The sequence below is a fragment of the Aptenodytes forsteri genome, unplaced genomic scaffold, assembly GCF_000699145.1.
Source record: "Aptenodytes forsteri isolate BGI_AS27 unplaced genomic scaffold, ASM69914v1 Scaffold258, whole genome shotgun sequence".
Classification (NCBI taxonomy): Eukaryota; Metazoa; Chordata; class Aves; order Sphenisciformes; family Spheniscidae; genus Aptenodytes; species Aptenodytes forsteri.
Window position 1 is genome coordinate 1,699,595 of NW_008795250.1, and position 12,714 is coordinate 1,712,308.

Consider the following 12,714-nt stretch of genomic DNA (forward strand, 5'->3'; position numbering starts at 1 on the left):
CCCCCCTAACCCCCCCCCCACCCCCTGCTCCCAGGTTTTCCTTCGTGCCACGTTACCCCGACTCTCAGGAAGCTGTAAAGCAGCTCAGAGGTCAAAATGCAGCATCGTGTTAAGTGTGACAAACCAAAAGTACAGTTTTCACTCTTAAAATTAACGACATAAACTACATGCAAGTTACAACACCCCCCCACCCCCCCCCCCCAACAACAATCCACAAACAAAAAACAGCAGATAATCAAATTCTTCATAGCAAAGGCCAATAGAAGAGAGTAAAAAAATCAAAAACCTGCTTCCCCTTGCCTTCCTGCTACAGACAGGGCGAGGGGAGGAAGAGAGACAAACACTCGGTATGTCCTGGATAGAGAAATATATTTGCTTCAGAGAATGTCTCCCCTATCTCCCCACACCCTAAAACAAGACAGGGAAAACTAATCTTCATAAACGTAGGCCAGCTGAAGCTAAAAAAAAAAAACCAAACAAACCCCACACCTCTTCTCATCTGGAGTCGGCATCACAGAGCTAACATGGTACCGCTGAAAAGTGCATCTTTAGGAAAAAAAACAAACCCAAAAAAGAAGGTTGGGGTGACGACGGCAGAGGAAGCGAGGGGGAGGCGGCCCCTGGGAGGGCTAGTTTCCCCGGAAAGCACTCTGTGCGGCTGAGGAGGCCGCCCCGGCGGCTGCGTTCTGGAAGCCCCTGTTGGTGAGGATGCCTTGGGAAAACTCTTCCTGGGCCCTTTGGAAACTGGCTCCCGTGCGCCGATACAGGGAATGCACCTGGGAGAGAGAGGGGGAAGAGAGGGAAGAAAAACCTCAGCCTGCAGGTAGGGGTTGCTGCACACGCCTTGCTTGCTTTTCCTCGGCCCCGTCGCTAACCAGCTCTCTCGGCGGCTAGAGAGGATGGGCTGGAGCCGTCGGCTCCATCTCACCCAGCACACGATGCTGCAGGTTTCAGGAGACCCTCATTTGTGGTAAAACGTGGAGCTCTCGGCAAGATGGCGGGTATCAGACCAAAAACCTCCTCTCCCCGCACCGTGACGGTACGGACGCTTAACCCCTGCGTTTACGGACACTTGCAGGGCAGGACCTGAAGGTGCCTGCAGCTACAAGCATCAGGTATTTCCTTCAAGATACAATTTCGGAGAAAAGGAGGAGGGGGAAGCAATAGAAACAGGACCAGTTCAGCCTGTCCTTGCCTTCCCCAAAGCTACACTGCTGCCGTTCACCGTAGAAATGCAACCCTCGCGTGGTCGATCGGAAGGAGGAAGGGAGGGGGGGGCCCCTGTGTCTGGCAGCCAGCGGGAAGGCACTCGTTCGGATCCCACCAGCCTTTGGAAAGTCCCACAACATCGCGGCAGCAGCGACCGTAAAGCCCCGGATACCCCAACAAAGCGACGGCCTTCTCCGGACAGACTCAAGCTAAAGGGAGGTGCAAGAAATTTGATGTCTGCCTTTGATGAAGGTGACACGTGGGACCTCGCCGGCCATCTTCTCTGGACAGCAGGCAATGCAGCAAGCCTTACTACACCCTCCTTTATTCTAAGGTGCACGGTTAACGGCGTGCCTTAGTGAAGCATCTGTGCCTCTCGTTCCCTCCCCGAAGGCTACTTTCCCACCCGCGGGTCCCCTTAGTGTTCAAGCAACTTGGCGTCGATGCAGGAAGCACGAGCAAAGATACTTTCATTAAAAGCTCTTGACCTGACAGGTCCCCGATTACATCTTGAAAAGCAAGCTAATCCCCAGAGAGAGGAGGAGGAGGCGGCGATCCCAGGATACCCCGGGAGCAGCCCGACCTGTGGATCCGCGATTCAGCCGAGACCTCGCCCTGCCTCCGAGCCACTCACCTGCTTCAGGAGGAAGAGCGAGAGAACCGCGCACAGCGTGAAGAATCCTGCCACCACCATCATGATGACAGCCACAGCCAGGTTCCAGTGCAGCTCAGAGAGCGCCGCAATCCATCCGCTGCAAGACAGAGGGGAGCGGGGCGAGCTCAGCGAGCATTCGATTCACAGAATGAGGTGGGGCAGAGGGAGAAGAGGCACCGACGGCTGCACAAGAGCATTTGGGGGAAGGCTACAGGGAAGCGCAAACCCAGACATAATGGCTGTGGAAACAGGGACCCGGAGCTCATCCAGGCGCTCGTTTGGGGGCCAGAATTTCCATTATCATTTTTAGAAGCAGTCCACCTCTACACAAGGGAATCCCGCTCGCCCCACCCGCATTACAGCCCCGGCCCCTGCAGCACCCCCCCTGAAGCAGTGGCAGCCCCCTTGGCGCCGTCACAGATCAAGTCACTTCCACGAGCACCTTCTCAGCCAAGCAGCGCAGAGACAGGCTGCTGCGTCTGCATCGGAAGAGATCAGAGATCAGTTAAGCAGCTGTCAGCACCCTTGGCGCCGTCACAGATCAAGTCACTTCCACGAGCACCTTCTCGAGGTTCAGCCAAGCAGCGCAGAGACAGGCTGCTGCGTCTGCATCGGAAGAGATCAGCTGGCGGGTCTGGAGCATAGCCCCACACGTCACCGTGACAGCTCTGCGCGGCCAGGGATGTTAAGTGTTGGGAGAGGGAGGAAAGGGAAGGAAGGGATGAAGTAAAGAGCTACAGAAAGGAGGAAACTGGCAGCGGTTGAAGTGAAGGGGCAGGGAGGGTGCTGGGAGTTATCAGCGCTCGGCTGTGGGCGAAAATACCGAGATGCCTCACTCAAAACACCCTCCTGGGTGCTGGAGAAAGGAATCTTTCCAACTGCTAAACCAAGCAAGTCGTGTGCCACCAGGGGAGAGGGAGTCAAGCGAGCCAAACCGTCCCATTGGGTGTGCTGCACAACTTCTTGCTCGTTACAAGGAAGCGGAAAGGCGCACCATGCGCTACAGCCAAAAATAAACGCGCTGTCTGGCCGGAGGAGACACAGCAGAAAGCTCAACGCACGCTCTCCGAAGTCAGACTGAAAACGGAGTGCCCCCTCCCAGTCCCCCACGACTAAGGCGGCACCAGCTAGCAGGGGAGGGAGCACGAGGACAGCTTTGCCCGTGAGCCGTTCTGCAGGCAGCGGGCAAAAATAGACAGCAGTTTCACTGCGCTCATCACCTGAAGGCTCCCCCCTCAGGAGAAAAACCACTAGCTGTTAACCTTTTCACCGTTCACAGTAACTCGGGAATCTGATCCGCGGCCAGCGCAGCAAGGCGAGAAGAAAGCTACTGCTCTCACGGCAGGGGACGGCTGCTGACAAGAGGCCTGCTGGACCCACTCCAGAAGCCCAGACTCACCCTTCTGTACAATGCCGTCAAGAAAGGGTGAGGGTAAAACCCTCTCTGCTTATTTTTTGAAGCACAGCCCACCGGCAACACACTCGAGAGAAGTTCAGGAAGAGTTTGGGGACAGAATTGGGCTGCTAGCAGCAGCGTGGAGTTCAGCCGTATCCAGACTCCGGGTCAGAGATCACTCACCCCCCACGCTACAGCCTCTATCGGGGAAGGCTCCCTTCTAACACAAGGCAGACATGGTCAACACTAGAGGCTCAGCATCAAGAAGGGATAAGTATTATACGTATTATGTGAGGGGGAAGGCAGCAGAGGAGGCGTAGAAGACCTCACGTACTCCTTTCAGCGCTGGCCGGCAGCGGAAAAGGTACATGCCTTTGCTGGGAGTAGGACGGGAAGAGCGGAGGAGAGAGGCAGCCCGGCTGGGACCTGCCAAGGCTGCGTATCAGGCGAGAGGGGAAAACCACGGGAGAAAGAACAGGCAGCTGTCAGAAACGGACCCCAAAGCTTCTGACAGTCGCAGCCCTGGCGAGAAAAAGCATCCGTGCAGGGCTGTGACACGGCAGCCCCTGAAGCCAAGCTTACCTGTCTCCCCAGCCAGGAATGCCGACAGCCTGGATGATGTAGATGACTATTTGGCACAAGAAGATGAAAAAGAAGACGAAGAAGCTGAAGGAACTGTCAGACCTGCAGGAGAGACGGCGGCAGGAGTGAAACCCAGGGACGTGATCCCTGCGCAGACTCCCTTCTCTAAGAGGAGGGAAACAATTTCACAGTGAGCTCCTTTCTCCAGGGGAAAGCTGCTAAGGGGAGGCGATTTCAGGAGGAACTCATGCAGCGGCACAACTGACATGTCCACTGCGTATCGCAAAACCACCGCTCTGCCCAGCGCAGGACGGGGTGAAGGCAGCTTCCTTAACGCACGCGGCGTGCTCACCACATTAATGTACCAAACAGTTTCCCAGAAATGAATAAAAAAGTAGGACCCTATGATCGGCTAGGCTTGGATTTCGAGATGAAAAAGGACCACCATAATTAAAGTTCCACCAGATACTTCTAATACGTTTAGGAACAAGTGGGTTTGATCTACTTAACGATGCAAAGAGCTGGAAAAATCCTTGCAAGGCAATATACGATCGGAACAGATAAAACCACAGCTCCTCCCACTAAAAGATATATCCCCGTTACAGAAGAAAATAGTACTTGCCTGAAAGCCTTGTAAATTGGTCGGTACCAACAGAGAAAGGCACAAGGGGTGAATAAAATAAACCACAGGATCGAGAGACCAAAGTCTACTCCTCTTTCCGTCTGGACTGTGAACCACGCCAGGCAAGCAAGCAGGTTTAGGAGCAGGGTAATCGAATGCACTGTTCAGGATGCGGGGGGAGAGAGAGAGGAAAAAAAACCACCAGTAAATTCTTGGAAAACTCAGCAGCATCCCTTATCTCTCACTGAACACATGGAGCTCTGCAGAAATTAAGGAGACTTTGGGCCATCTGGTTTCCTTGCCTCCCTTGAAAGGAAAACGGAGCTTAACCTAAGAACCTCATCTGATCCTGCTGCTTACAACCAAATCTTAAATCTTTTCAGAGCACCAAAACTGACAAAGACGGTTGAGACTGTTTTGCACCCAACCTCCAAACTGCGCTATCCCGCTGTCTTTCAGAGTCTCAGGAGAACCGTTGAAGTCTCCATTAAACAACGATCAAAATTCTGCCGTGAGTGAACTATTCCCAAAGCATAAAACTTGGAGTCCTTTACATTTGCCTTCATAAGAAAGGAAGGGGGACATTACTTTACCCTTGCAGACAACACCTACAGAATTTACTGTAGGGCAAAGCTCAGCGTCCGATACAGAACCTTCTCAGAAAGAGTTTTCATTGCAGTTCAAGCTATTACTCACGCATCCACAAGTAATACAGCATCTTGCATATCCGCTGGTAGTCAGCCGGGATGTCTGCAGAAAAATCCTGATAAAAACACGGCTTGATCGGACACTTCTTGGGAAGAGGTGGCCAGTTGTTTTGCCTCGCTGCGGAAAGGAGAAAGGAGCAGTTCTTCACTTGCTCTTCTCTCACTGAAAGACTAATTCGCACACCGTGATTTGCAAGTAGCCATTCGTATATACCGACATTAAAACCTTGGAAGAGGCTAGGTCTTGGTTAAGCAACTAGGTTTGAGCAGGGATGCGTTAACTCTGTGAGGCAGACCAGCCTAGCCTGAGGGCTTTCCTCTGTGGGAGGCAGAATTCCCCGGCAATGGCCAAAGGCCCGTCACAACCACGGCCACTCGGCACTACAGGTCCGGATTCAGCCAATTGAAACCAAGATTAGGGGAAAACATCGTTTTGCTGTGGTTAAGAGAGCCTCGAGACTGCAAAAAAGCTTTATTGCTCTCAGTGAAAAGCGTCACGCAACAGCTCAGACACGGATACAAAAATTGGTGTTTGAAGAACTTAACGTGGCCAAACGCAGATGCTGAGAGCACGCTCGAGGGCGGAGACCCGCCAGAGCTGGTCTCCAGCATCTCATCCCTGAGCTCGTTTCCCCATCTGGTAAGTTCTGGGGTGACGGGTACGGTCCCAAGAGGGTTGCCACAGCTGTGAGGGACTAGAGGAAAGACACGTGGCTTCTAAAAAAGCCGCATACACTTGGACAGGCTGAGCCTTCATCGCATCCTGGCAAACCAAGCGACCCAGGCTTCCCTGGGCATCACGCTCCTTGCGGGCAGGGCGCTGCAGGAAGCGGTACTCACGATTAATGCTGGCTGTGTTACTCTGCAATTCCCTTTCCTTCTTCTCCAACTCAGCTGCCTTCCTCTCTAATTCTGCCTGCTGCTGAAGAAGCCCAGCCTGTGCTGCTGCAGCCACAGCCTAAAGTAGGGGGAGAAAAAGTTAAGTCCCTCCCTAAGCGAGGCCGGTGGCGATACCACCAGCAAACACACCAGATGCCAAACCGGGACGGAAGGAAAGGCAATTCAATAGCAACGATCGAGGACAATTTGAAAGCTGAACGCCCGTGGCTGATCTGAAACATCTCGAGGCTTTCTGCCTTACCTGCTGGAAGATAAGGATCAAGATCAATGCAGAACTCCACCCAGATGTCCCTCTCTTACCCCATGGGAAGACAGGGCTGGAAGAGCCCTCAGGAGGCTATCCAGTCTGTTGCCCAACCTCTATGCCCTTCCCTTTCAGCAGAGCTATGCTTTCCTCGCAGCTTCTTCTACCTCCCAGTCAGCCTCGCTGCTCTAAGTGCTCTTACAACAGAGCAGCGGGCAGGACTCCCGAGTTTACCGAGACAATTCCCTTCCCAGCCAGGAGAGGAGGTCTAAAGGAAAGGCAAGGCAGCCGTCTATCACACCTCTTTCCCGTGCATCTCTTCTACCTGCTCGCTGTTCCGAGAACTGACCCCTTCTCCTAGCAGCCTCGGCTTCTCTGCTCTTTGGATGAGGCGGTCCCGGCAGTCGGGTACTTGCCAGCCAGTCTAAGCTGCAGCTGCCACGTACAGCTAGACTGCATTTACACTCCTGGGACCGAGCGCGTCCGACCAGTCACCAGAACTAAGCTAAAAGCATTAGCAGGATCATTTCAGTGTTTGCAGAGGGAAGCCAGAGCGAAGTGAGCTCTGCTACCAGAGGGACAGGGAAGAGGCATGACAAGAATTGCGTGTATGTATTCCCTATCGAGATCCGCTTCGCAAGGCGGGTACAAATGCAAGTTTAAAAGATGGCCTGCAGCTTCCCACACCCAACCCCGGAGAATCCCGTTCCCCTCCTATTCCCACACGCCTCCAGGGGCCCACGGGCGCTCCTTCACGCTCTCCAGCCCAGCTGTTGGGAAGGTGGTAAGCGAGGGGTTGCCATACCTGGGGAGTGGGCTCCACGGACGTCTGCAGAACAGCAGGCTGCGAGCGGCCAGAGGGCTGCGTGGCTGGCGTCGTCCGTGCTGCATTTGTCTGCATGTAAGTCGCAAGCAACAAGGCAAAAACATTACATATTGCTTCTTTTAGCAAAGGATAGTTCAAGTTTTAGCACAACTAGAACAGAAAGCACTAGCGGGAAGCGACTCTGTTTTCAAAAGTTTGTTAGTTCCTTAGTGCACCGGGGGAGCAGCACCTGAGGATTACGGGTATTAGGCAAAGGAGAAACAAAAAGGGATTTCGATCAGGTGTTTGAACTGCAAATATTGCTTTACCCCGGTTTCCCGTTCTCCTTTTCCCATCGCACACACGACAGCAGCCAGGAAATAAGAATGAAGTTCTTGCAGCGATCCCTCAAGGATATTGCCACAGCAGTTCAGCTCCCAACCCAGAGACCAAATAAATATTGACGCGCCCTGCCACGAAACATCTTCCCCTTCACACTTCACGTAGCTTAACTGCGAGCCAGCAGCAAGTTTGAGAGAAGCCGTTCCGTGCGAGCGGAGAGCTCCAGCCGGGAGTTGATTGCCGCTCCAGTGCGGGAGCAGTTGCTTGCAGCTTGCCACGCACGCAAAGAACTACTGTCCGTGGGGAAACCAGCTGCAAACACCTCACTCTTTGTCTTTTAAGCTGCACCTACCGAGGGACCTTCTACACCGCTAAAACCACTGCCAAGATACCTAGCGCAAAGACACATGGCACGTACCAGCTGGGAGCTCTCGGAAAAGGGGTTGAATTCATCCAAGCCACTTTGGCTAGCGTTTGTGAGCTGTGTCACCGAGGGATCCTGAAAGGAGAGAGAGCAAAGACAAATCGGCATCGATGACACAGGTCATCGTTAGCTCATACGTTATCCGCCCTGCCTGCCTTCCATCCACCCGTTAACTGGGAACGGGATGGGGCGAAACGCAGCCCTGCCACAGGTGGATGGCCTTGGCTGGCAACCAATTTAAATAACCAAGGAGATGACTATCAGCAAGGCGAGATTTGCGGGCAGAAGTAATCTCCCGTTCAGCCAAGAGGTACATTTGAGGAACCACAACGTGCTTTTGGCACAGGAGCCCTTTCTGCAGATTACTGCCGCTTACCTACAGCGAGTTATTCCCCGTTTCCAGGGACTCGAAGCGGGACCACGGATTCATTCACCCGTGGTCGGGGAGCTGCTGGACACCCTGGACCACCTCCCAAACCTCACCCGCCCCACAAAGCGAGCGAGGATCCACAAAGCACAGCAGAGCCTCACAAAATGAGTTTCCAGGTACGACTCGGTCCTGGCTGATAGGTGTCAGCTGCCACCCAGGGCATTTGGGCCAGCAAGCTAAGATGCCAGTGATTGCTCTGAAAAGGTAGAACAGCCAGGAAAACCGAGCTGGAGGCGTGACACCAAGTGCTTTCGGAGGTTTTAATTCCGCCGGCGTAACAGCTGCGTTCACCTGTACTCACAGCATCTCCCACTCGCCCCCGTCAAATAGTCCGAATGTTTAAAAAAAAAAGGCGCTCTGCACGTCTACTGAAAACGCCTTTCCTCCCTCACCTGCAATGCGCCCAGCTATTTTTATCTTCTCTTTTACACACGCTACTTTCCATAAAAAGATCCCTCTTTGACAGCCAGACTTGGACCTCTGGAGTCTTTCTCTCCCCAGTTATTAGAGAAACGAGGTACTTTTTGAAGTCAGAAATCCCACTGCGAGAACAGCCTGGCAACCTGATAGCTGGGTGCGGGTAAAAAAATAAAATAAATAAAAAAAGTGACTTTTTATCCCTCCCTCCCCCTTGAGCTCAGTCGTTTTAATTTTGTGGTTAATGGGGTGAGAAGCAATTGAGGCTGCGACAAGGTAAGGGCGAGCGATCGAGGTGTACGGGGGCTGACCGAGCCCGCGTGCTGCAGAGAAGTCTTTTGGCTTGTCTGCAACCCTCTGGAGGCATTCCCCGGGTTTTTAGCGCAGCCTCCTGCTGAGCAAGATGCGTACGGAACAGTTAATGAGTAACCTCACACATCTCCTCGATAGCAGGCACTCCCTACGCGACAGGTTGCACTAGTTTATGAATCACCCCCGGGTGAGGGATCTCAGACGACGTTTTCGGATGCTGCACAACTCCCCGGCCAGGCAGGGCCGTAAAAAAATAAAATAAATAAATGGGGGAGCACCAGCAGAACCGCCACACTGGAAATAAGGGCTGCAAGGACTCAAGGCACAGGTTTTCCTTCACTACTTACTCCTCTGGAGGCTTTAGCTTAACCAGTTTCGCAGACGCATGGGCTGTCGACACAAGCTTACAAGTCAGTTAACGCAGGATAGCTACTGCGTGCTAGCGCGATACCCTTTAATCCAGAGCAGGCGAGGTCCCAGCCCAACGAAAGTCCAGCAGAAGACGACCGCACAAGGAAGAGAAACTCCCTTAAGGTATGGGAAGAGGAAAGCAAAACCTGCATAACCACTTTAAGAGCCTGAACGATCAGGCTGGGAGGAAAGCGCTCAGAAATAAGGAGACACACCAGAATACGGAGGCGAAACACACAGTTCTTTCTTCCCGTCGCTCAGCTCCGTTCAAAGAGAAAGGCCCTGACTTAAGCGGAGGCTCACCAGCGCAGCGTTGCTATCGAAAGGGCAGGCTGCCGGTGGCCTGAGCAGGGCAGGGAGAGCAGCGCCACTGTTTCACTGCTTCCAGCTGCGGAACAGTTTGATTTCAAAGGGAGACGGCCTCTCGTCTTATCGCGTAGTTTAAAAAAAAAATAAAAGAATCACTTAATTAGGCAGCACGGCCAAGGCAAGGCAGCTCAGCTCAACTTGCTTGCTATTGCGCAAGTGCGTCCAAAATAGCTATACGAAGAGCAGGGAATTTGCAACAAAGCTGAAGTGTGTTTGGACATGTGCGCCTGTGCCCTGGACAGGGCAGGAAGGAAAACAGCAGCTGTGAAACCGAGGGTGGTATAAAGGCACCGGCTTCCGCAAGCCCGGACTACACAGCCTGAACGGTGAGTAAGCGCGAGAAACGCAGAGGAGACGAAGGAGGAGTTGCCCGCAAACTCCACATTTTACAGTTATTTTCTGCAAGCTACAGACTAAAAGACAGTTGACCCTCCTGAAACAAGCACGAGCCCGACTCTTTACACTGTGAAACAGGGACTTAATTCAGCCACTGAACCACTCAAAGCCCCGTTACCCGGCTGTCCCTCCTCCGAGGAAGCAACAGCGCTCCCCTCCCTGCCCCAAAGGCCCCACGTGCCTCTCCTTTCGGAGGGTTTAGTTGTTAGGACCCCCAGTTAAACTCGAGCAATTCTTCTCAGCTCGTTTCCCGCTTCAGAGCTAAGGAAGAGCCTGAGCACCCGAAGGCTCTCTCTACTTCTCCAGCTATTCCGTTTCATTTAACAAGTACGTCCAGCCGCAGGCTTCGCGCTCACAAGTCAATCATTAGATTGATCTGCAGGATGCCAACGAGCAGATCCCCGTTTGTTGCCCTTCCTACCACCGCTTCCACAAGCGGTAGGGACACATGATGTCATTTTTCATGACTTCAAATTCACCAGTGCAGAATAATCTCGTGTTTGGACCGAGTTGCGCTGACACGAAGATTAAAACCGTTCTCAAACGCGGTGTTTAACGCAGATACGAAGTTGCTGTTGCACCGTGCCAGCTGGTAGAGCTGCTGGAAGATTTCGGTACAACAGGTTTGTGCAAGAAAGGATATTCTTCCATTTCTTTCTGTTCCCGCAGGTTAAAGAAACGAAACGAAACGAGATGCCTCTCCAGATGAGATCAAGGCAAGAGAACTCAAAGGAGAATCACCTGGAACCTAACACGGTGGCTGTCTAAATACCACAGTGACTGCCCCAAATATCGCCAGTCCTGCAGTCAGCCACCAGCGTGGGACCTCAGAGCACCGCCGCTGCCTGGAAGACGCGTGGAGAGAAACCTCAAGGATTTTGATTATCGATATCTCTAAAGAAGATGGAAGTTCCCAGCCCTGCCTGAAGCTTGCATCGAAGTTTTGGAGGTAGGTGCCACTTACAGCAGGTTACTGAACAAACGAAGGCAGTTAATGATCTCTCGTTAACCAGTTACAATAAGTAACAGAAAGAAGAGCCAGAGATATTTTTAACAGGACCAAACCAGCTTATTCTGTACCAAGCTTATCGAACATCATGAACAAAGTCTCCTTAACAGGCAAAGATCCCCAGTTATGTCAGGATTCGCAGAGTATGAGGCGCTACGCTGGGATCCACAACAAGGAAAGACGACCCCCGTGCTCTCCCCAAGAGATATTCGTCAGCGTGACAAGGCTGGGAGGGCGAAGACGCCTCCAGTCTTTCAGCAAGATCTCCAGAGCGCGTGGAAGGGGATGGCAGCACCTGCCGGGCGGGCACACCGTGTCCGTCCGTCCCCCCCCAGCCCTGCGCAGCACTGAGCCAGCACGTGGAGCCAAACCCCGGCAGGGAACGGGCTCGTTTCATCAGATTTACTAGACCGGGGCAGCGCCGTCCTACATCGTGAGATGCCATTTTCAAATCGGAGAGACAGGGCTTCGAGGCTGCGGGCAGCAGCAGCTGGAGGCTCCTCGCGTCCAGCTGCTGATGACGGGGGAAATTTTTCTTTTTAAAAAAAAAAAGGGACAAAGGTGAAAGCAAAACCTCACGCTCCCGAAAGGAGGATGTAAAGCCTGCCACAAAGGCCAGCTGTAGCTGCAGAGAGCCGTCAGACAACCGCAGGGGCATCCACGGTGCAACGTACGTTTCTCCTCATTAAACAGTAAGCCTGACATCAGAGTTGCCTGTTGTAAATCGCGTCCAATCTTTTTTTGTTTAAACAGTGAGTAAAGCGCGACCACAGCCCTGTTCGGTCAGATACCGGGGCAGCTATAACGTGCTTAAAACAACCGAATATTTACTTCCTCAGTGCCAAAGCAATAAATCCCTACAGGAACAGCGACCGTGCATGTAAGCCACCCTATATTCCCCCCCCACGGAAGGAACATGACGGGAACATCATCATCCAAACCCTTCCCGAGACACACGGGAGCGCGTTAAACTGGAGGTGAGGGAGAGAAAGGATTTTTTTCCTCTGATTTCACTTTGATTCCTCAAAACACTGAGCCCGATCAACAAACGGTTTCACTTTGGCTCGGCCACGACACCAGAGGTCAGGAAACCACCCCTTCCTGCAGATTACGTCCCAGCCAAACAGCAAAGGTAGGGCAGCATCCGCAGCCGCTCACCGACGAAAGTCGAAAGCCCGGACGCTCGTTTTCACACCACCGCCACATGAGTCAGGTCCGAGAGGCCGGTCCCGGCCAACTCCCTGCGTAAATGACCCCACGTTTTCAGAGCACAGAGGTTAATCCGACAGAGGAGAAACCCAGCGAAAGCAGAGGAAGTCTCCAAGAACCTCGGAGGCTTCGGCCCCCCCCGAAAACCCCGGCCAAAGGATGCGCTTTGCCTTACGGGCTTCAGCTGTAAGAGCTGACGCTGCAGGACGTTGAAGGCAGACCCCGCAGGGACCCACCGGTCGGCTGGGCCGCCGCGTAGCACGGGCGAGAGAGGG

At 53.2% G+C, this 12,714-nt stretch overlaps 1 protein-coding gene across 1 annotated transcript; it reads right to left on the bottom strand.

Annotated features, from left to right (window-relative positions):
• Nucleotides 1-352: 352 nt before the first annotated feature.
• SCAMP2 (secretory carrier membrane protein 2) lies at nucleotides 353-7,994 on the bottom strand. The gene is made up of 8 exons (XM_009278908.1): nucleotides 7,881-7,994; nucleotides 7,121-7,210; nucleotides 6,012-6,129; nucleotides 5,161-5,289; nucleotides 4,465-4,624; nucleotides 3,843-3,944; nucleotides 1,844-1,961; nucleotides 353-776 (listed from the first exon to the last, which is right to left on the bottom strand). Exons 1-8 carry the CDS (start codon nucleotides 7,992-7,994, stop codon nucleotides 630-632), a joined length of 978 nt encoding a protein of 325 aa, XP_009277183.1. The 3' UTR covers nucleotides 353-629.
• Between the last annotated feature and the right edge of the window lie 4,720 nt (nucleotides 7,995-12,714).

What these genes read in the sequence shown, in the direction of transcription:
- SCAMP2 (XM_009278908.1), bottom strand. Translation starts at nt 7,994, where the DNA reads ATGCCGATTTGTCTTTGCTCTCTCTCCTTTCAGGATCCCTCGGTGACA. An exon ending in CCGTGGAGCCCACTCCCCAG is followed by an intron (nt 6,130 to 7,120) that starts GTATGGCAACCC and finishes CCCCTACTTTAG; the next exon opens with GCTGTGGCTGCAGCAGCACA. An exon ending in ATTCCTGGCTGGGGAGACAG is followed by an intron (nt 1,962 to 3,842) that starts GTAAGCTTGGCT and finishes TCTGTCTTGCAG; the next exon opens with CGGATGGATTGCGGCGCTCT.